General features: G+C 48.3%; 1 protein-coding gene and 1 long non-coding RNA gene across 4 annotated transcripts in view; one reads left to right on the top strand and one right to left on the bottom strand.

Moving 5' to 3' along the window:
• Positions 1-518: 518 nt before the first annotated feature.
• Positions 519-9,936, bottom strand: LOC123744254 (uncharacterized). Its single transcript, XR_006770846.1, has 2 exons — positions 9,693-9,936; positions 519-906 (listed from the first exon to the last, which is right to left on the bottom strand). It is a non-coding gene; the product is annotated as an uncharacterized lncRNA (long non-coding RNA).
• Positions 906-21,675, top strand: part of LOC106610549 (ETS-related transcription factor Elf-2) — a 32,263-nt gene continuing 11,493 nt past the window's right edge. For 2 of the 3 annotated variants that reach the window (XM_045723085.1, XM_045723088.1), the window contains exons 1-3: positions 906-1,204; positions 20,100-20,278; positions 20,842-21,088. In XM_045723085.1, coding sequence (XP_045579041.1) covers positions 20,204-20,278; positions 20,842-21,088 — 322 coding nt within the window. In that variant the 5' untranslated portion in view covers positions 906-1,204; positions 20,100-20,203. Of the gene's footprint in view, positions 1,205-9,620; positions 9,908-20,099; positions 20,279-20,841; positions 21,089-21,675 lie in introns of those variants that run through there. The other variant, XM_045723086.1, reaches the window with a different exon arrangement.

The following is a 21,675-nucleotide window of genomic DNA, read 5'->3' as shown; positions in this document are numbered from 1 at the left end:
CTAGTTTGAAGATCAAAACTAACACTATCCTGTCACTATATAGTCATGTTGTGTATATTTTAGATGGAAAGACTAGTTTAAAGGTCGAAACTAACAATATCCTGTCATTTATTTAAGTCATAATATAATTGTCATTATGTAATTAAAAAAGCTACTATGATGTCATACTCAGAAAAGTGTAATGTTGTATTTCTAAATTGAATGGAGCTGTACGCTTATTCAGAATGGACAAGTGGACTGTACACTTTTGACTTTGAACTTCATTGACATGATTCCATATCTAATTATGAGATTCAATTTGGAGAGGCCTTTTTTTTAATGGATGAAATGATCTACTCAATAATTGTTTTATGTATAGTATGTTATTGTAAAGACTAATTCTTTGTAAATAAATAAAGGTGATTTAAACTGTTTGGTTGGCAATGTAATTATTGGGATGTTTTTGTATGCTACAGGATAAAACAACATTTTGGACAGTAGATGGAGCTCAATACTTCCATTCGATCTCCTTCAATCCGTTTGAATGGGTAACAGTCTCATTCAGCCAATGTTTATTGAAATGTATTCATTAGAGACTGGATGGCTACATGACTGGCAGTAGTGCAAAATGACTAGCAGTAGTGCAAATTATATGAAAAGAAACGCACAGAGAACGGGCATATCCTTCAGAAAATTATTTGATACACAGAAATAAAGTTGTATTTCAATGCTATGAAACATAACATCAGTAGTATAACAATTTTGGAGAATGTAGCAAAATCTAAATGACACTATTTATGGGGAAGGTTCGGGGGGCAGTTGCTGTTCTGCGTGACGTCACGGCCGGTGTGTCATTCGCTGGCAGGCTGTGTTGTCGTTTTCTGGACCCGAACCTCTCCTCCCAGCAAAAACAACGAGTCCAGCCCCCTTGGAAAAAAACACCGTTTTATTTATTGTTCAGAATAACATAGAAACAAACGTGCTTTCACAACGACCAGAAACAACCAAATCTAAATGTTGTAGATAGCGTTACACTATGGTTCGCTAACAACAAACGGGTTGCTAGTGAACGTTAGCTAGCTTTGGCGTTAGCAACGCTAGCTAGGTCTGTTCGGAGGAGGTTACGGAGTGTCACTGGCAGCAGCTAACGTTACCATTGTGTCTGTTGTTGACTCGGCCTTGCATCAGAAACACCCTTAGGACTGGGCAGAAGAGGCATTTCAAGGTAAGGACATTCTTGTAGCTATCCATATGCTAATTATGCAAAACCATTTATCTAGCTAACAAGCTGATAATCGTGAATACCAGAACATATGCATGTTAGCTAACTAACTAGAAAGGAGGGGGCGTCACAATATAGCTAACGTTAGTTAATAATGGTAACTAGTTAGCTAGCCGCTGTGGGTTTTAAATAAATAAACTCTTTAATTAATGCTCATGTTTGAGAGCGAGAGAGGGCTCCAGAAAGTTACAGTAAAATGGCTAGTTAGTTAACTTACTATCCCAGTGCTGTACATCTCGCCCTCAGTTTTGTTTAATACCCATACATTTACACTGGCAATGCCCCTGGTAATGACAACTTAACCCAATACCACCCCAATGTACTGTTGCCCAGGAGTTAGACTACAGACTATAGTGTAGTGTCGGCAAAAGCTGCAAAGGCGTCCGTGGGTTTTGTGAAGCACTCGTAGCTACTCTGCTACATTTTATATTTTAGTCATTTAGCAGACGCTCTTTTCCAGAGTGACTTACAGTAGTGAGTGGATACATTTTCATATTTCATTTTCCTACATTATTAATAAGTTATTCAGACTAGCTAAAACAGCCGTTGGTCTGTCTGACTGTAATGTTATCTTGCCCTAGATAAGACTATGGCGGCACTTGACATTTGTCCTGTGATAACTGCTTCCCTCACAAGGAATTTGTGACTAGCTGCTAATGCAAACAAACGGAGAGCTAACTGAGTAGCACTGGCGTAGAGTAACCTTTGAACCAGCGAGCTAGGCCCTGAAGGATAGTTATCTCACAAGTGAACCAACGGTTTCAGCTTGGCACCAATGTCCTTGTTAGGCAACCAGTAACTAGAGTCCAACAGACACCGTTTACACAGTGAAACTTGCAGTGTACCGACTGTTGAACAAAAGCGTACGTTTACTTGAATATTACATATTGGGTGAATGTTTGGTTGGTTCTCAAGAGGGGGGGTGGTGGGATGGACCACAGGGTTACCATAGTGATATGAGATGGGGTGGCAGGGGATGAATAAATGCTCACAGTGAGGGTTGGGTTCTCTGGTCAAACTCTGGCACTGCTAGAATACTGTCCTTGTAGAGTAGATACACACAGTGGTATGCTACACCTTATAGGCTACTTGATCTTGGGGGTGTGCTGAGCACACAGTCTAGTCAACATCCATTCTCTCAGGCGCTGACTGGGTATAAATAATACGACCTCTCTGGCACTGACTGGGTATAAATAATATGACCTCTCTCAGGTACTGACTGGGTATAAATAATACGACCTCTCTCAGGCACTGACTGGGTATAAATAATATGACCTCTCTCTGGCACTGACTGGGTATAAATAATACGACCTCTCTCAGGCACTGACTGGGTATAAATAATATGACCTTTCTGGCACTGACTGGGTATAAATAATATGACCTCTCTCTGGCACCGACTGGGTATAAATAATATGACCTTTCTGGCACTGACTGGGTATAAATAATATGACCTCTCTCTGGCACTGACTGGGTATAAATAATATGACCTCTCTGGCACTGACTGGGTATAAATAATATGACCTCTCTCAGGCACTGACTGGGTATAAATAATATGACCTCTCTCAGGCACTGACTGGGTATAAATAATATGACCTCTCAGGCACTGACTGGGTATAAATAATATGACCTCTCTCAGGCACTGACTGGGTATAAATAATATGACCTCTCTCAGGCACTGACTGGGTATAAATAATATGACCTCTCTGGCACTGACTGGGTATAAATAATATGACCTCTCTCAGGCACTGACTGGGTATAAATAATATGACCTCTCTCTGGCACTGACTGGGTATAAATAATATGACCTCTCTCTGGCACCGACTGGGTATAAATAATATGACCTCTCTCAGGCACCGACTGGGTATAAATAATATGACCTCTCTCGGCACTGACTGGGTATAAATAATATGACCTCTCTGGCACTGACTGGGTATAAATAATATGACCTCTCTCTGGCACCGACTGGGTATAAATAATATGACCTCTCTGGTACTGACTGGGTATAAATAATATGACCTCTCTCTGGCACTGACTGGGTATAAATAATATGACCTCTCTCTGGCACTGACTGGGTATAAATAATATGACCTCTCTCTGGCACTGACTGGGTATAAATAATATGACGTCTCTCAGGCACTGACTGGGTATAAATAATATGACCTCTCTGGCACTGACTGGGTATAAATAATATGACCTCTCAGGCACTGACTGGGTATAAATAATATGACCTCTCTCAGGCACTGACTGGGTATAAATAATATGACCTCTCTCAGGCACTGACTGGGTATAAATAATATGACCTCTCTCAGGCACTGACTGGGTATAAATAATACGACCTCTCTCAGGCACTGACTGGGTATAAATAATATGACCTCTCTCAGGCACTGACTGGGTATAAATAATATGACCTCTCTCAGGCACTGACTGGGTATAAATAATATGACCTCTCTCTGGCACTGACTGGGTATAAATAATATGACCTCTCTCTGGCACCGACTGGGTATAAATAATATGACCTCTCAGGCACTGACTGGGTATAAATAATATGACCTCTCTGGCACTGACTGGGTATAAATAATATGACCTCTCTCTGGCACCGACTGGGTATAAATAATATGACCTCTCTGGTACTGACTGGGTATAAATAATACGACCTCTCTCAGGCACTGACTGGGTATAAATAATACGACCTCTCTCAGGCACCGACTGGGTATAAATAATATGAACTCTCTGGTACTGACTGGGTATAAATAATACGACCTCTCTCTGGCACTGACTGGGTATAAATAATACGACCTCTCTCTGGCACCGACTGGGTATAAATAATATGACCTCTCTCAGGCACTGACTGGGTATAAATAATACGACCTCTCTGGCACTGACTGGGTATAAATAATACGACCTCTCTCGGCACTGACTGGGTATAAATAATATGACCTCTCTCTGGCACTGACTGGGTATAAATAATATGACCTCTCTCTGGCACTGACTGGGTATAAATAATATGACCTCTCTCTGGCACTGACTGGGTATAAATAATATGACCTCTCTCTGGCACTGACTGGGTATAAATAATATGACCTCTCTCAGGCACTGACTGGGTATAAATAATATGACCTCTCTCAGGCACTGACTGGGTATAAATAATAAGACCTCTCTCAGGCACTGACTGGGTATAAATAATACGACCTCTCTCAGGCACTGACTGGGTATAAATAATATGACCTCTCTCAGGTACTGACTGGGTATAAATAATACGACCTCTCTCAGGTACTGACTGGGTATAAATAATAAGACCTCTCTCAGGCACTGACTGGGTATAAATAATATGACCTCTCTCAGGCACTGACTGGGTATAAATAATACGACCTCTCTCAGGCACTGACTGGGTATAAATAATATGACCTCTCTCAGGCACTGACTGGGTATAAATAATATGACCTCTCTCTGGCACTGACTGGGTATAAATAATATGACCTCTCTCTGGCACCGACTGGGTATAAATAATATGACCTCTCAGGCACCGACTGGGTATAAATAATATGACCTCTCAGGCACTGACTGGGTATAAATAATATGACCTCTCTGGCACTGACTGGGTATAAATAATATGACCTCTCTCTGGCACCGACTGGGTATAAATAATATGACCTCTCTGGCACTGACTGGGTATAAATAATACGACCTCTCTCTGGCACTGACTGGGTATAAATAATACGACCTCTCTCGGCACCGACTGGGTATAAATAATATGACCTCTCAGGCACTGACTGGGTATAAATAATATGACGTCTCTCAGGCACTGACTGGGTATAAATAATATGACCTCTCTCGGCACTGACTGGGTATAAATAATATGACCTCTCTCTGGCACTGACTGGGTATAAATAATACGACCTCTCTCTGGCACTGACTGGGTATAAATAATACGACCTCTCTCTGGCACTGACTGGGTATAAATAATATGACCTCTCTCTGGCACTGACTGGGTATAAATAATATGACCTCTCTCAGGCACTGACTGGGTATAAATAATAAGACCTCTCTCAGGCACTGACTGGGTATAAATAATAAGACCTCTCTCAGGCACTGACTGGGTATAAATAATACGACCTCTCTCAGGCACTGACTGGGTATAAATAATACGACCTCTCTCTGGCACTGACTGGGTATAAATAATACGACCTCTCTCTGGCACTGACTGGGTATAAATAATATGACCTCTCTGGCACTGACTGGGTATAAATAATACGACCTCTCAGGCACTGACTGGGTATAAATAATATGTCCTCTCAGGCACTGACTGGGTATAAATAATATGACCTCTCTCTGGCACCGACTGGGTATAAATAATATGACCTCTCTCTGGCACCGACTGGGTATAAATAATATGACCTCTCAGGCACCGACTGGGTATAAATAATATGACCTCTCAGGCACCGACTGGGTATAAATAATATGACCTCTCTGGCACTGACTGGGTATAAATAATATGACCTCTCTCTGGCACCGACTGGGTATAAATAATATGACCTCTCTGGTACTGACTGGGTATAAATAATACGACCTCTCTCTGGCACTGACTGGGTATAAATAATATGACCTCTCTGGCACTGACTGGGTATAAATAATATGACCTCTCTGGCACTGACTGGGTATAAATAATATGACGTCTCTCAGGCACTGACTGGGTATAAATAATATGACCTCTCTCAGGCACTGACTGGGTATAAATAATATGACCTCTCTAGGCACTGACTGGGTATAAATAATACGACCTCTCTCAGGCACTGACTGGGTATAAATAATACGACCTCTCTGGCACTGACTGGGTATAAATAATACGACCTCTCTGGCACTGACTGGGTATAAATAATATGACCTCTCTCAGGCACTGACTGGGTATAAATAATATGACCTCTCTCAGGCACTGACTGGGTATAAATAATATGACCTCTCAGGCACTGACTGGGTATAAATAATATGACCTCTCTCTGGCACTGACTGGGTATAAATAATATGACCTCTCTCTGGCACCGACTGGGTATAAATAATATGACCTCTCTCTGGCACCGACTGGGTATAAATAATATGACCTCTCAGGCACTGACTGGGTATAAATAATATGACCTCTCAGGCACTGACTGGGTATAAATAATATGACCTCTCTGGCACCGACTGGGTATAAATAATATGACCTCTCTCTGGCACCGACTGGGTATAAATAATATGACCTCTCTGGTACTGACTGGGTATAAATAATACGACCTCTCTCAGGCACCGACTGGGTATAAATAATACGACCTCTCTCAGGCACCGACTGGGTATAAATAATATGAACTCTCTGGTACTGACTGGGTATAAATAATACGACCTCTCTCTGGCACTGACTGGGTATAAATAATATGACCTCTCTCTGGCACTGACTGGGTATAAATACTATGATCTCTCTCTGGCACTGACTGGGTATAAATAATACGACCTCTCTCTGGCACTGACTGGGTATAAATAATATGACCTCTCTCTGGCACTGACTGGGTATAAATAATATGACCTCTCTCTGGCACTGACTGGGTATAAATAATATGACCTCTCTCAGGCACTGACTGGGTATAAATAATATGACCTCTCTCAGGCACTGACTGGGTATAAATAATATGACCTCTCTCTGGCACTGACTGGGTATAAATAATATGACCTCTCTCTGGCACCGACTGGGTATAAATAATATGACCTCTCTCTGGCACCGACTGGGTATAAATAATATGACCTCTCAGGCACCGACTGGGTATAAATAATATGACCTCTCTGGCACTGACTGGGTATAAATAATATGACCTCTCTCTGGCACCGACTGGGTATAAATAATATGACCTCTCTGGCACTGACTGGGTATAAATAATACGACCTCTCTCTGGCACTGACTGGGTATAAATAATATGACCTCTCTGGCACTGACTGGGTATAAATAATATGACCTCTCAGGCACTGACTGGGTATAAATAATACGACCTCTCTCAGGCACTGACTGGGTATAAATAATACGACCTCTCTGGCACTGACTGGGTATAAATAATACGACCTCTCTCAGGCACTGACTGGGTATAAATAATATGACCTCTCTGGCACTGACTGGGTATAAATAATATGACCTCTCTCAGGCACTGACTGGGTATAAATAATATGACCTCTCTCTGGCACTGACTGGGTATAAATAATATGACCTCTCTCTGGCACTGACTGGGTATAAATAATATGACCTCTCTCAGGCACCGACTGGGTATAAATAATATGACCTCTCTAGGCACTGACTGGGTATAAATAATATGACCTCTCTGGCACTGACTGGGTATAAATAATATGACCTCTCTCTGGCACCGACTGGGTATAAATAATATGACCTCTCTCTGGTACTGACTGGGTATAAATAATACGACCTCTCTCAGGCACCGACTGGGTATAAATAATACGACCTCTCTCAGGCACCGACTGGGTATAAATAATATGACCTCTCTGGCACTGACTGGGTATAAATAATACGACCTCTCTCAGGCACTGACTGGGTATAAATAATACGACCTCTCTCTGGCACTGACTGGGTATAAATAATACGACCTCTCTCTGGCACTGACTGGGTATAAATAATACGACCTCTCTCAGGCACTGACTGGGTATAAATAATACGACCTCTCTCTGGCACTGACTGGGTATAAATAATATGACCTCTCTCTGGCACTGACTGGGTATAAATAATACGACCTCTCTCTGGCACTGACTGGGTATAAATAATATGACCTCTCTCTGGCACTGACTGGGTATAAATAATATGACCTCTCTCTGGCACTGACTGGGTATAAATAATACGACCTCTCTCTGGCACTGACTGGGTATAAATAATACGACCTCTCTCTGGCACTGACTGGGTATAAATAATATGACCTCTCTCTGGCACTGACTGGGTATAAATAATACGACCTCTCTCTGGCACTGACTGGGTATAAATAATACGACCTCTCTCAGGCACTGACTGGGTATAAATAATACGACCTCTCTCGGCACTGACTGGGTATAAATAATACGACCTCTCTCAGGCACTGACTGGGTATAAATAATACGACCTCTCTCAGGCACTGACTGGGTATAAATAATACGACCTCTCTCAGGCACTGACTGGGTATAAATAATAAGACCTCTCTCAGGCACTGACTGGGTATAAATAATACGACCTCTCCAGGCACTGACTGGGTATAAATAATACGACCTCTCTCAGGCACTGACTGGGTATAAATAATACGACCTCTCTCAGGCACTGACTGGGTATAAATAATATGACCTCTCTCAGGCACTGACTGGGTATAAATAATATGACAGTTGGTGGTGAATAACTGCTTGTGTCTGTCTGTAACTGTTGATGTTGCTGTGGGAGATGTTACAGTTGGTGGTGAATAACTGCTTGTGTCTGTCTGTAACTGTTGATGTTGCTGTGGGAGTTGTTACAGTTGGTGGTGAATAACTGCTTGTGTCTGTCTGTAACTGTTGATGTTGCTGTGGGAGATGTTACAGTTGGTGGTGAATAACTGCTTGTGTCTGTCTGTAACTGTTGATGTTGCTGTGGGAGTTGTTACAGTTGGTGGTGAATAACTGCTTGTGTCTGTCTGTAACTGTTGATGTTGCTGTGGGAGATGTTACAGTTGGTGGTGAATAACTGCTTGTGTCTGTCTGTAACTGTTGATGTTGCTGTGGGAGTTGTTACAGTTGGTGGTGAATAACTGCTTGTGTCTGTCTGTAACTGTTGATGTTGCTGTGGGAGTTGTTACAGTTGGTGGTGAATAACTGCTTGTGTCTGTCTGTAACTGTTGATGTTGCTGTGGGAGTTGTTACAGTTGGTGGTGAATAACTGCTTGTGTCTGTCTGTAACTGTTGATGTTGCTGTGGGAGATGTTACAGTTGGTGGTGAATAACTGCTTGTGTCTGTCTGTGGTTGTGTGAGATCATGTGATGTTGACTTGTGTGTGCACTTTTGGTCATCTAGGCCTAAATTGTGTGTGTGTGTGTGCGAGAGTGAGGGCAGGGCGTTGTATCTTTAACAACTAGCCTCAGTCTGAACAAAAGCTCTGTTGTTGCAGTATCATGTGACGCTGTGTGTGTGTGTGTTCCACCCTCATCATGTGATCTGGGGGCAGGGCTCACACTCTCAAAGTGCTGAGTCTCTCTGTGGCTCACTCTCTTTCCACCGCATGGAGAAGACGGAGAGGGGAGAGGGATGAAAAGAGAGGAGGATAGAGGGATGGGAGAGAGAGAGAGAGAGAGATATAGAGGCAAGAAGAATGGTTCTGCAGTGCAGCAAGAACACATTCTCTCTCTCTTTCTCCTCTTTGTATCATTACTTGTTTATTTAGCTGGTTGAAAGACAGTCAAAGAAAGCTCCTACCTTTTTATAGATGTCATGGATGAATTAACAGCAGGAGGAACTCAGAATGTTGTGGGATTCCTCAGAACGTTGGATACTTGTATGGAATGTTGGAATCCTTCCAATCTAGGATCCAGTCTGGGGATGAATGTGCAGGGTTCAGATTGAGCATGTGGAGCAGTCATGAGACTCTGACTCCATCTAAACCTGCTCTCTCTGTTCCATGGAGTTCCTTGGTAAGTAGCCTGTCTGAGGAATGTTTGCAGTGGTTGTTTGGCTCCTCTGTATCTTGTATGGTGAAGATGTTGGCTTTCGTTAGACTTTGGAATGACAGGACTTTGGAGTGAGTGATAACCTACATTCTCTTTATGTAATGTATATGGATAGGCGTTCCGTAGTGTTTTTATGCCAGTAGTCCAAACTAATCATGCTAACTTTGTAAACTAAGAGCTACAGTTTGGTGGGGTTGTTTTTTGCCTGTCTTTTGTTGACTTTTAGGGTTTGCAACTGTTGTGTACTTCTGTGGTGACATGGCAGCCTCTCTTGACGGGCCTGTAATTCTGGTTTGAATGTTGAAGGTCTTGTTTGAGACTTGTTTAGTCTGCTGCTGTGTGTGTGTGTGTGTGTGTGTGTGTGTGTGTGTGTGTGTGTGTGTGTGTGTGTAAGGCCGTCATACCTGTTTGTCCCACATTAACTAGCTACAAAGAATATGGTACTCCGTTCTAGTATTTGAACAAAGGAACATTGGGTGCAACAGCTGTCAGGGAATGTTTGTGTGTGGACTTTGAGGTCTGACGAGGCTACTTTATATCATGTTTATGAAACCACTACAGCTGGCGCCACTGCATTTCCAATGTTTTTGAAAGAGGGAGTGCGAGGCAATGGGAGAGAGAAAGAGGGAGGGAGAGAGAGAGACCATCCTCCAGCTGGTTTGTGATTTGCTGATGGCATCCTTTCTTTGACTGTTATCTTAGTGTCAACGTTTTCCACCAGCCTTGAGCCAGAGTGGAAAGAAACTTGTAGATGTTGCAGCCCTCAAGGATGCAGGGCTGTGCACTTTAACACTTACACACAGACAGTCACACACACACTATGTTCCTTGGATGATTGGGCTGCCTATTCCAAGGTCTTGACATATCACTGTGTGACCGGTCAACGTCCATTGCACTGCCCACATGCACAGTTGCGCACGCTCACTCAGCCAGCCGATCACTCAGCCAGCCGATCACTCAGCCAGCCTCTCACTCAGCCAGCCATCCAGCCACTCAGCCAGCCACTCAGCCACTCATCCAGCCACTCAGCCAGCCATCCAGCCACTCAGCCAGCCATCCAGCCACTCAGCCAGCCAGCCAGCCACTCAGCCAGCCACTCAGCCACTCAGCCAGCCACTCAGCCAGCCAGCCAGCCAGCCAGCCAGCCACTCAGCCAGCCACTCAGCCAGCCACTCAGCCAGCCACTCAGCCAGCCACTCAGCCAGCCACTCAGCCAGCCACTCAGCCAGCCAGCCAGCCACTCAGCCAGCCACTCAGCCAGCCAGGCCTCACTCAGCCAGCCAGGCCTCACTCAGCCAGCCAGGCCTCACTCAGCCAGCCAGCCACTCACTCAGCCAGCCAGCCACTCAGCCAGCCAGCCACTCACTCAGCCAGCCAGCCACTCACTCACTCAGCCAGCCAGCCACTCACTCACTCACTCAGCCAGCCAGCCACTCACTCACTCAGCCAGCCACTCACTCACTCAGCCAGCCACTCACTCACTCAGCCACTCACTCACTCACTCACTCAGCCAGCCACTCACTCAGCCAGCCAGTCACTCACTCACTCACTCACCACTCACTCACTCACTCACTCACTCACTCACTCACTCACTCACTCACTCACTCACCACTCACCAGCCAGCCACCACTCACTCACTCAGCCAGCCAGCCCCTCACTCAGCCAGCCAGCCAGCCACTCAGCCAGCCAGGCCTCACTCAGCCAGCCAGGCCTCACTCAGCCAGCCAGCCACTCACTCAGCCAGCCAGCCACTCACTCAGCCAGCCAGCCACTCACTCACTCAGCCAGCCAGCCACTCACTCACTCAGCCAGCCAGCCACTCACTCACTCAGCCAGCCACTCACTCAGCCAGCCAGCCACTCACTCACTCAGCCAGCCACTCACTCACCACTCACTCACTCACTCACTCAGCCAGCCACTCACTCAGCCAGCCAGCCACTCACTCACTCACTCACTCACTCACTCACTCACTCACTCACTCACTCACTCACTCACTCACTCACTCACTCACTCACTCACTCACTCACTCACTCACTCACTCACTCAGCCAGCCAGCCAGCCCCTCACTCAGCCAGCCAGCCAGCCCCTCACTCAGCCAGCCAGCCAGCCACTCAGCCAGCCAGGCCTCACTCAGCCAGCCAGCCACTCACTCAGCCAGCCAGCCACTCACTCAGCCAGCCAGCCACTCACTCACTCAGCCAGCCAGCCACTCACTCACTCAGCCAGCCAGCCACTCACTCACTCAGCCAGCCAGCCACTCACTCAGCCAGCCAGCCACTCACTCACTCAGCCAGCCACTCACTCAGCCACTCACTCACTCAGCCAGCCACTCACTCAGCCAGCCAGCCACTCACTCACCACCACCACTCACTCACTCACTCACTCACTCACTCACCACTCACCCACTCACTCACTCACTCACTCACTCACTCACCCAGCCAGCCAGCCAGCCAGCCCTCACTCACTCAGCCAGCCAGCCCCTCACTCAGCCAGCCAGCCAGCCCCTCACTCAGCCAGCCAGCCAGCCCCTCACTCAGCCAGCCAGCCAGCCCCTCACTCAGCCAGCCAGCCAGCCCCTCACTCAGCCAGCCAGCCAGCCCCTCACTCAGCCAGCCAGCCAGCCCCTCACTCAGCCAGCCAGCCAGCCCCTCACTCAGCCAGCCAGCCAGCCCCTCACTCAGCCAGCCAGCCAGCCCCTCACTCAGCCAGCCAGCCAGCCCCTCACTCAGCCAGCCAGCCAGCCCCTCACTCAGCCAGCCAGCCAGCCCCTCACTCAGCCAGCCAGCCAGCCCCTCACTCAGCCAGCCCCTCACTCAGCCAGCCCCTCACTCAGCCAGCCCCTCACTCAGCCAGCCAGCCCCTCACTCAGCCAGCCAGCCCCTCACTCAGCCAGCCAGCCCCTCACCCAGCCAGCCAGCCCCTCACCCAGCCAGCCACTCAGCCAGCCAGCCACTCAGCCAGCCACTCAGCCAGCCAGCCACTCACTCACTCAGCCAGCCAGCCCCTCACTCAGCCCCTCACTCAGCCAGCCAGCCAGCCCCTCACTCAGCCAGCCAGCCAGCCCCTCAATCAGCCAGCCAGCCAGCCCCTCACTCAGCCAGCCAGCCAGCCCCTCACTCACTCAGCCAGCCAGCCAGCCCCTCACTCACTCAGCCAGCCAGCCAGCCCTCACTCACTCAGCCAGCCAGCCAGCCAGCCCTCACTCACTCACTCACTCACTCACTCACTCAGCCAGCCAGCCAGCCCTCACTCACTCACTCAGCCAGCCAGCCAGCCCTCACTCACTCAGCCAGCCAGCCCTCACTCAGCCAGCCAGCCAGCCCTCACTCACTCAGCCAGCCAGCCAGCCAGCCCCTCACTCAGCCAGCCAGCCCTCACTCACTCACTCACTCACTCACTCACTCACTCACTCACTCACTCAGCCAGCCTCTCACTCAGCCAGCCAGCCAGCCACTCAGCCAGCCACTCAGCCAGCCATCCGCCACTTAGCCAGCCATCCAGCCACTCAGCCAGCCACTCAGCCAGCCATCCAGCCACTCACTCAGCCAGCCACTCACTCAGCCAGCCAGCCACTCACTCAGCCAGCCAGCCACTCACTCAGCCAGCCAGCCACTCACTCAGCCAGCCAGCCACTCACTCAGCCAGCCACTCACTCACTCACTCAGCCAGCCACTCACTCAGCCAGCCAGCCACTCACTCCAGCCAGCCAGCCACTCACTCACTCACTCACTCACTCACTCACTCACTCACCACCAGCCACTCACTCACTCACCACTCACCACCACTCACTCACCAGCCAGCCAGCCAGCCACTCACTCAGCCAGCCAGCCAGCCCCTCACTCAGCCAGCCAGCCAGCCAGCCCCTCACTCAGCCAGCCAGCCAGCCAGCCCCTCACTCAGCCAGCCAGCCAGCCCCTCACTCAGCCAGCCAGCCAGCCCCTCACTCAGCCAGCCAGCCAGCCCCTCACTCAGTCAGCCAGCCAGCCCCTCACTCAGCCAGCCAGCCAGCCCCTCACTCAGCCAGCCAGCCAGCCCCTCACTCAGCCAGCCCCTCACTCAGCCCCTCACTCAGCCAGCCCCTCACTCAGCCCCTCACTCAGCCAGCCCCTCACTCAGCCAGCCAGCCAGCCCCTCACTCAGCCAGCCAGCCAGCCCCTCACTCAGCCAGCCAGCCAGCCCCTCACTCAGCCAGCCCCTCACTCAGCCAGCCAGCCACTCAGCCAGCCAGCCAGCCCCTCACTCAGCCAGCCAGCCCCTCACCCAGCCAGCCAGCCCTCACTCAGCCAGCCAGCCAGCCAGCCAGCCACTCAGCCAGCCAGCCACTCAGCCAGCCACTCAGCCAGCCAGCCAGCCACTCACTCACTCAGCCAGCCAGCCCCTCACTCAGCCCCTCACTCAGCCAGCCAGCCAGCCCCTCAATCAGCCAGCCAGCCAGCCCCTCACTCACTCAGCCAGCCAGCCAGCCCTCACTCACTCACTCAGCCAGCCCTCACTCAGCCAGCCAGCCAGCCCTCACTCACTCAGCCAGCCAGCCAGCCAGCCCTCACTCACTCAGCCAGCCAGCCAGCCCTCACTCACTCAGCCAGCCAGCCAGCCCTCACTCACTCAGCCAGCCAGCCAGCCCTCACTCACTCAGCCAGCCAGCCAGCCAGCCCTCACTCACTCAGCCAGCCAGCCAGCCCTCACTCACTCACCCAGCCAGCCAGCCCTCACTCACTCACTCAGCCAGCCAGCCAGCCCTCACTCACTCAGCCAGCCAGCCAGCCCTCACTCACTCAGCCAGCCAGCCAGCCCTCACTCACTCACTCACCGCCAGCCACCCTCACTCACTCAGCCAGCCACTCACTCACCAGCCACTCAGCCCTCACTCACTCACTCAGCCAGCCTCACTCACTCACTCACTCACTCACCACTCAGCCAGCCCTCACTCACTCACTCACTCACCACCACTCACTCACTCACTCACTCACTCACTCACTCACTCACTCACTCACTCAGCCAGCCATCCAGCCACTCATCCAGCCAGCCATCCAGCCACTCAGCCAGCCATCCAGCCACTTAGCCAGCCATCCAGCCACTCACTCAGCCAGCCAGCCACTCACTCAGCCAGCCAGCCACTCACTCAGCCAGCCAGCCACTCACTCAGCCAGCCAGCCAGGCCTCACTCAGCCAGCCAGCCAGGCCTCACTCAGCCAGCCAGCCAGGCCTCACTCAGCCAGCCAGGCCTCACTCACTCAGCCAGCCAGGCCTCACTCACTCAGCCAGCCAGGCCTCACTCACTCAGCCAGCCAGGCCTCACTCACTCAGCCAGCCAGGCCTCACTCACTCAGCCAGCCAGGCCTCACTCACTCAGCCAGCCAGGCCTCACTCACTCAGCCAGCCAGGCCTCACTCACTCAGCCAGCCAGGCCTCACTCACTCAGCCAGCCAGGCCTCACTCACTCAGCCAGCCAGGCCTCACTCACTCAGCCAGCCAGGCCTCACTCACTCAGCCAGCCAGGCCTCACTCACTCACTCACTCACTCACTCACTCACTCACTCACTCACTCACTCACTCACTCACTCACTCACTCACCCAGCCAGCCACTCAGTTCACTCACTCACTCACTCACTCACTCACTCACTCACTCACTCAGCCACTCACTCACTCAGCCACTCACTCAGCCAGCCAGCCCTCACTCAGCCAGCCAGCCCTCACTCAGCCAACCAGCCCTCACTCAGCCAGCCAGCCCTCACTCACTCACTCACTCAGCCAGCCAGCACTCACTCACCAGCACTCACTCACTCACTCACTCACTCACTCACTCACTCACTCACTCACTCACTCACTCACTAACAATATGTTTAATGACCAGGCTATAGGAATAAGGTTAGGCTAATGACCAAGGTCTTCTCTCTCTGAGTCTGTTTTAGTCCACTACAGGTTAAGTGAACTAAACTACATGAATCAAGTTGTTAATAAGGTCTGCAGGTCCTGGATCAGTCAGCTGTGTTGAATAATTGAAGAAGGTTTTCTATTAGTATTGATCCCAGCCCTGTCCTCCTACATTACAGTATGGAACACCACGGCAGCCTGTCCCATTAACAATACTACTACATTACAGTATGGAACACCACGGCAGCCTGTCCCATTAACAATACTACTACATTACAGTATGGAACACCACGGCAGCCTGTCCCATTAACAATACTACTACATTACAGTATGGAACACCACGGCAGCCTGTCCCATTAACAATACTACTACATTACAGTATGGAACACCACGGCAGCCTGTCCCATTAACAATACTACTACATTACAGTATGGAACACCACGGCAGCCTGTCCCATTAACAATACTACTACATTACAGTATGGAACACCACGGCAGCCTGTCCCATTAACAATACTACTACATTACAGTATGGAACACCACGACAGCCTGTCCCATTAACAATACTACTACATTACAGTATGGAACACCACGGCAGCCTGTCCCATTAACAATACTACTACATTACAGTATGGAACACCACGGCAGCCTGTCCCATTAACAATACTACTACATTACAGTATGGAACACCACGGCAGCCTGTCCCATTAACAATACTACTACATTACAGTATGGAACACCACGGGAGCCTGTCCCATTAACAATACTACTACATTACAGTATGGAACACCACGGCAGCCTGTCCCATTAACAATACTACTACATTACAGTATGGAACACCACGGCAGCCTGTCCCATTAACAATACTACTACATTACAGTATGGAACACCACGGCAGCCTGTCCCATTAACAATACTACTACATTACAGTATGGAACACCACGGCAGCCTGTCCCATTAACAATACTACTACATTACAGTATGGAACACCACGGCAGCCTGTCCCATTAACAATACTACTACATTACAGTATGGAACACCACGGCAGCCTGTCCCATTAACAATACTACTACATTACAGTAGGGAACACCGGCCTGTCCCAGTAATAATACTACTACATTACAGTAGGGAACACCGGCCTGTCCCAGTAATAATACTACTACATTACAGTAGGGGACACCGGCCTGTCTCAGTAATAATACATCTACATTACAGTAGGGAACACCAGCCTGTCTCAGTAACAATACTACTACATTACAGTAGGGAACACCGGCCTGTCCCAGTAATAATACTACTACATTACAGTAGGGAACACCGGCCTGTCCCAGTAATAATACTACTACATTACAGTAGGGAACACCGGCCTGTCCCAGTAATAATACAACTACATTACAGTAGGGAACACCGGCCTGTCCCAGTAATAATACAACTACATTACAGTAGGGAACACCAGCCTGTCTCAGTAATAATACTACTACATTACAGTAGGGATTGGATAGTTACTAGGTTAAACTGAAAGACCATGAGTAAATGACAATTAGGCTAAAAGAGAGAGAAAGTGAATTATTGGATAGAGAGATATTGTTAGTTGAGGATTAATTGGCCATGGTCTCAAAGAAATGAGAGGAGAGACTCTTGTTTGAGAATGGTGTGTGTTGAGTTCTGTTCTAGATAGCACTGAGCTGGGACAGATACCTGGGAACAGTCATTATGTTTTGGTATTGACCTGTCCTGTATCTAACGGAGGAGGGAACAGTCGTTATGTTTTGGTATTGACCTGTCCTGTATCTAACGGAGGAGGGAACAGTCATTATGTTTTGGTATTGACCTGTCCTGTATCTAACGGAGGAGGGAACAGTCATTATGTTTTGGTATTGACCTGTCCTGTATCTAACGGAGGAGGGAACAGTCGTTATGTTTTGGTATTGACCTGTCCTGTGTCTAACGGAGGAGGGAACAGTCATTATGTTTTGGTATCGACCTGTCCTGTATCTAACGGAGGAGGGAACAGTCATTATGTTTTGGTATTGACCTGTCCTGTGTCTAACGGAGGAGGGAACAGTCATTATGTTTTGGTATTGACCTGTCCTGTATCTAACGGAGGAGGGAACAGTCGTTATGTTTTGGTATTGACCTGTCCTGTATCTAACGGAGGAGGGAACAGTCGTTATGTTTTGGTATTGACCTGTCCTGTATCTAACGGAGGAGGGAACAGTCGTTATGTTTTGGTATTGACCTGTCCTGTATCTAACGGAGGAGGGAACAGTCATTATGTTTTGGTATTGACCTGTCCTGTATCTAACGGAGGAGGGAACAGTCGTTATGTTTTGGTATTGACCTGTCCTGTATCTAACGGAGGAGGGAACAGTCGTTATGTTTTGGTATTGACCTGTCCTGTATCTAACGGAGGAGGGAACAGTCGTTATGTTTTGGTATTGACCTGTCCTGTATCTAACGGAGGAGGGAACAGTCGTTATGTTTTGGTATTGACCTGTCCTGTATCTAACGGAGGAGGGAACAGTCGTTATGTTTTGGTATTGACCTGTCCTGTATCTAACGGAGGAGGGAACAGTCGTTATGTTTTGGTATCGACCTGTCCTGTATCTATCGGAGGAGGGAACAGTCGTTATGTTTTGGTATCGACCTGTCCTGTATCTAACGGAGGAGGGAACAGTCGTTATGTTTTGGTATTGACCTGTCCTGTATCTAACGGAGGAGGGAACAGTCGTTATGTTTTGGTATTGACCTGTCCTGTATCTAACGGAGGAGGGAACAGTCGTTATGTTTTGGTATTGACCTGTCCTGTATCTAACGGAGGAGGGAACAGTCGTTATGTTTTGGTATTGTCCTGTATCTAACGGAGGAGGGAACAGTCATTATGTTTTGGTATTGTCCTGTATCTAACGGAGGAGGTAACAGTCGTTATGTTTTGGTATCGACCTGTCCTGTATCTATCGGAGGAGGGAACAGTCGTTATGTTTTGGTATTGACCTGTCCTGTATCTAACGGAGGAGGGAACAGTCATTATGTTTTGGTATTGACCTGTCCTGTATCTAACGGAGGAGGGAACAGTCATTATGTTTTGGTATCGACCTGTCCTGTATCTAACGGAGGAGGGAACAGTCATTATGTTTTGGTATTGACCTGTCCTGTGTCTAACGGAGGAGGGAACAGTCATTATGTTTTGGTATCGACCTGTCCTGTATCTAACGGAGGAGGGAACAGTCATTATGTTTTGGTATCGACCTGTCCTGTATCTAACGGAGGAGGGAACAGACATTATGTTTTGGTATTGACCTGTCCTGTATCTATCGGAGGAGGGAACAGTCGTTATGTTTTGTCAGTGATCTGCTTTCTAGAATTCTGCCTCCTACAGCTCTGCTGCTGTGTGTGCAGGAGAGAAAGTGAAGTGTGTGTGTGTGTGTGTGTGTGTGTGTGTGTGTGTGTGTGCAAGTGAAGTGTGTGTGTGCAAGTGAAGTGTGTGTGTGCAAGTGAAGTGTGTGTGTGCAAGTGAAGTGTGTGTGTGCAAGTGAAGTGTGTGTCCAGTCCATATTTCCTCCTCTCAAAGTCCAATCATTCTTCCTCTGAGCAGGAAATGAGGGCCTTAGCAACCATTGCCATGGTGTCTGTTGGTCATCAGGCAGAGGGCAGTGGAGCTCAGTCAACTTCCTGTTTTGGTTCTTAGTTCCCCTCTCCACCAACAGGCACTTCCTGTATTCAGGAGATTGGAACGGAGGAGGGAGGGAGAGTTGGCGAGGAAATAGGCCCTTACAGATATGAGGCCCTTAGAGATGGGAAGGAGGGAGCGGGAATAGGCCCTTAGAGACAGGAGGGAGGGAGGGAGAATAGGCCCTTAGAGATGGGAGGGAGGGGGATTAGTCCCTTAGAGATGGGAGGGATGGATGGAGGGAGGGAGGGAGGGGAAATAGGCAGGGAGGGAGGGGAAATAGGCCCTTAGAGATGGGAGGGAGGGAGGGGAGGGAGAGGGAATAGGCCCTTAGAGATGGGAGGGAGGGAAAGGGAATAGGCCCTTAGAGATGGGAGGGAGGAGGGGTATTAGTCCCTTAGAGATAGGAGGGAGAGTTGGAGAAGGAATAGGCCCTTAGAGGTATGAAACCTGGTACTGGCTCAGTGGTAAAGAGGGGAAGAGAGCAGCAACTAGATGTTTCCCTAGACAACAGGTCTCTCTTACCATCATGTAGGCCTGTCCACGCCAAAGAGAATTTGCTCTCAACGACTGGCTTTATAAAGTTGAAATAACTCTTCTTCTGTCTCTTCCTCAGTGGTCTGAGCTGTGGCCTGGCTGCAGTACCGGAGGCCACCAGGTGGGGCCAGGAGGCAGCAGTGATTAGGCCGGGGCTGGATCTAGCCTGGAGGGGCATGTGTCATGACCTCGGTGGTGCTCGTTGACAGTGGAGGGGCGGTGGTGGAGTATGTCACCGCCGTGGAGGACCCTCATCAGGTGAGTGGTGAGAGGGTTGGACTGAGTAACAAACACCTTTCATGAACTAACACTCGCACTTGACTTTGCTGATAACTACTTTAATGAGGAAAAATGTACTGACTATGACTGAGATGTGTTTGTTTCACCTAGCTATCTGAAGATGAATTCACTAACTGTAAGTTTCTCTGCATAAGAGCATCTGCTAAATGACTCAAATGTAATGTTGAATTATGAGCAGTGAAATCACCTAGGACCTAGACTGGCTTCCTTTACACGTCTCCTTTCCTTAAAGATAGGACTAGATAGGTGCTGCGCTCCAATATTCACACTCACTGGCTTCCTTTCCTTGTTTCCTTGCTTTTAAGAAAGGACATGATCAGGACTGCGATACATCATGTTACCTACACTGGCCGCCTCCTTTACACGTCTCCTATACTTTGAGGACTGTATAGCAGTAGAGAAAGTGCTCTGTTTGGGATGTTCTGTTTTCTTAACCAAGCTCCTCTTCTTCTCCCCTTCTGTTTTTCTATCCTCGTCCCTCTCCATCCTCTTTGTCCTACTCCCTGACCCCTGTTCTCCAGGAGGGAGAGTGTGAGGTGGAGGAGTGTGAGGAGGGAGACGGTGAAGCTGAGGTAGAGGTGGTGGAAGAAGAGACAGACGGGGACCTGGATGAAGAGGAGGACTACCCAGCAGTGATCGTGGAGGAGGTCCCAGGCAGGGGGCTGGAGCAGTGTTTCTCTGCCCAGGTTCTGGTCTACGATGACGGGACCTACCTGATGCAGGACGTGGGGGAAGAACAAGAGGTGGAGACTGAGATGATGGAGACAGGTGAGAGGGGTGGGATGTACACACAGGCCTAGGCCTACATATACCATATACCTACCCAACCTGAATACACTAGTGGTATGTATACATTCAGTACCGGTCAAAAGTTTGGACACACCTACTCGTTTTTCTTTATTTGTACTATTATCTACATTGTAGAATAATAGTGAAGACATCACAACTATGTAATAACACATATGGAATCATGTAGTAACCAAAAAAGTGTTCAAAGAGTGTGCTCAGCTGTCATCAAGGTTAAGGGTGGCTACTTTGAAGAATCTCAAATATATTTTGGTTTGGTTAACACTTTTTCGGTTACTACATGATTCCAAATGGGTTATTTCATAGTTTTGATGTCTTCACTATTATTCTACAATGTAGAAAATACTAAAAATAAATAAAAACCCTTGAATGAGTAGGTGTGTTCAAAATGTTGACATGCATGCATGTACCTTTATATACAACCTGAATACACACACAGTAAAATAAGAATAGAAGTGGGACAGCTTTCAGCTTTGGCACCAGCTGTTGATAATAAAGCTAAGTGTTAGAGGGGGATAGTGAAGTATTACACTTAGCTTTTTACATTC

The sequence above is a fragment of the Salmo salar genome, chromosome ssa08 (assembly GCF_905237065.1).
Source record: "Salmo salar chromosome ssa08, Ssal_v3.1, whole genome shotgun sequence".
NCBI classification, from domain to species: domain Eukaryota; kingdom Metazoa; phylum Chordata; class Actinopteri; order Salmoniformes; family Salmonidae; genus Salmo; species Salmo salar.
Note: the sequence above shows the minus strand (reverse complement) of the source record. Positions and strands in the feature narration are given on the sequence as shown.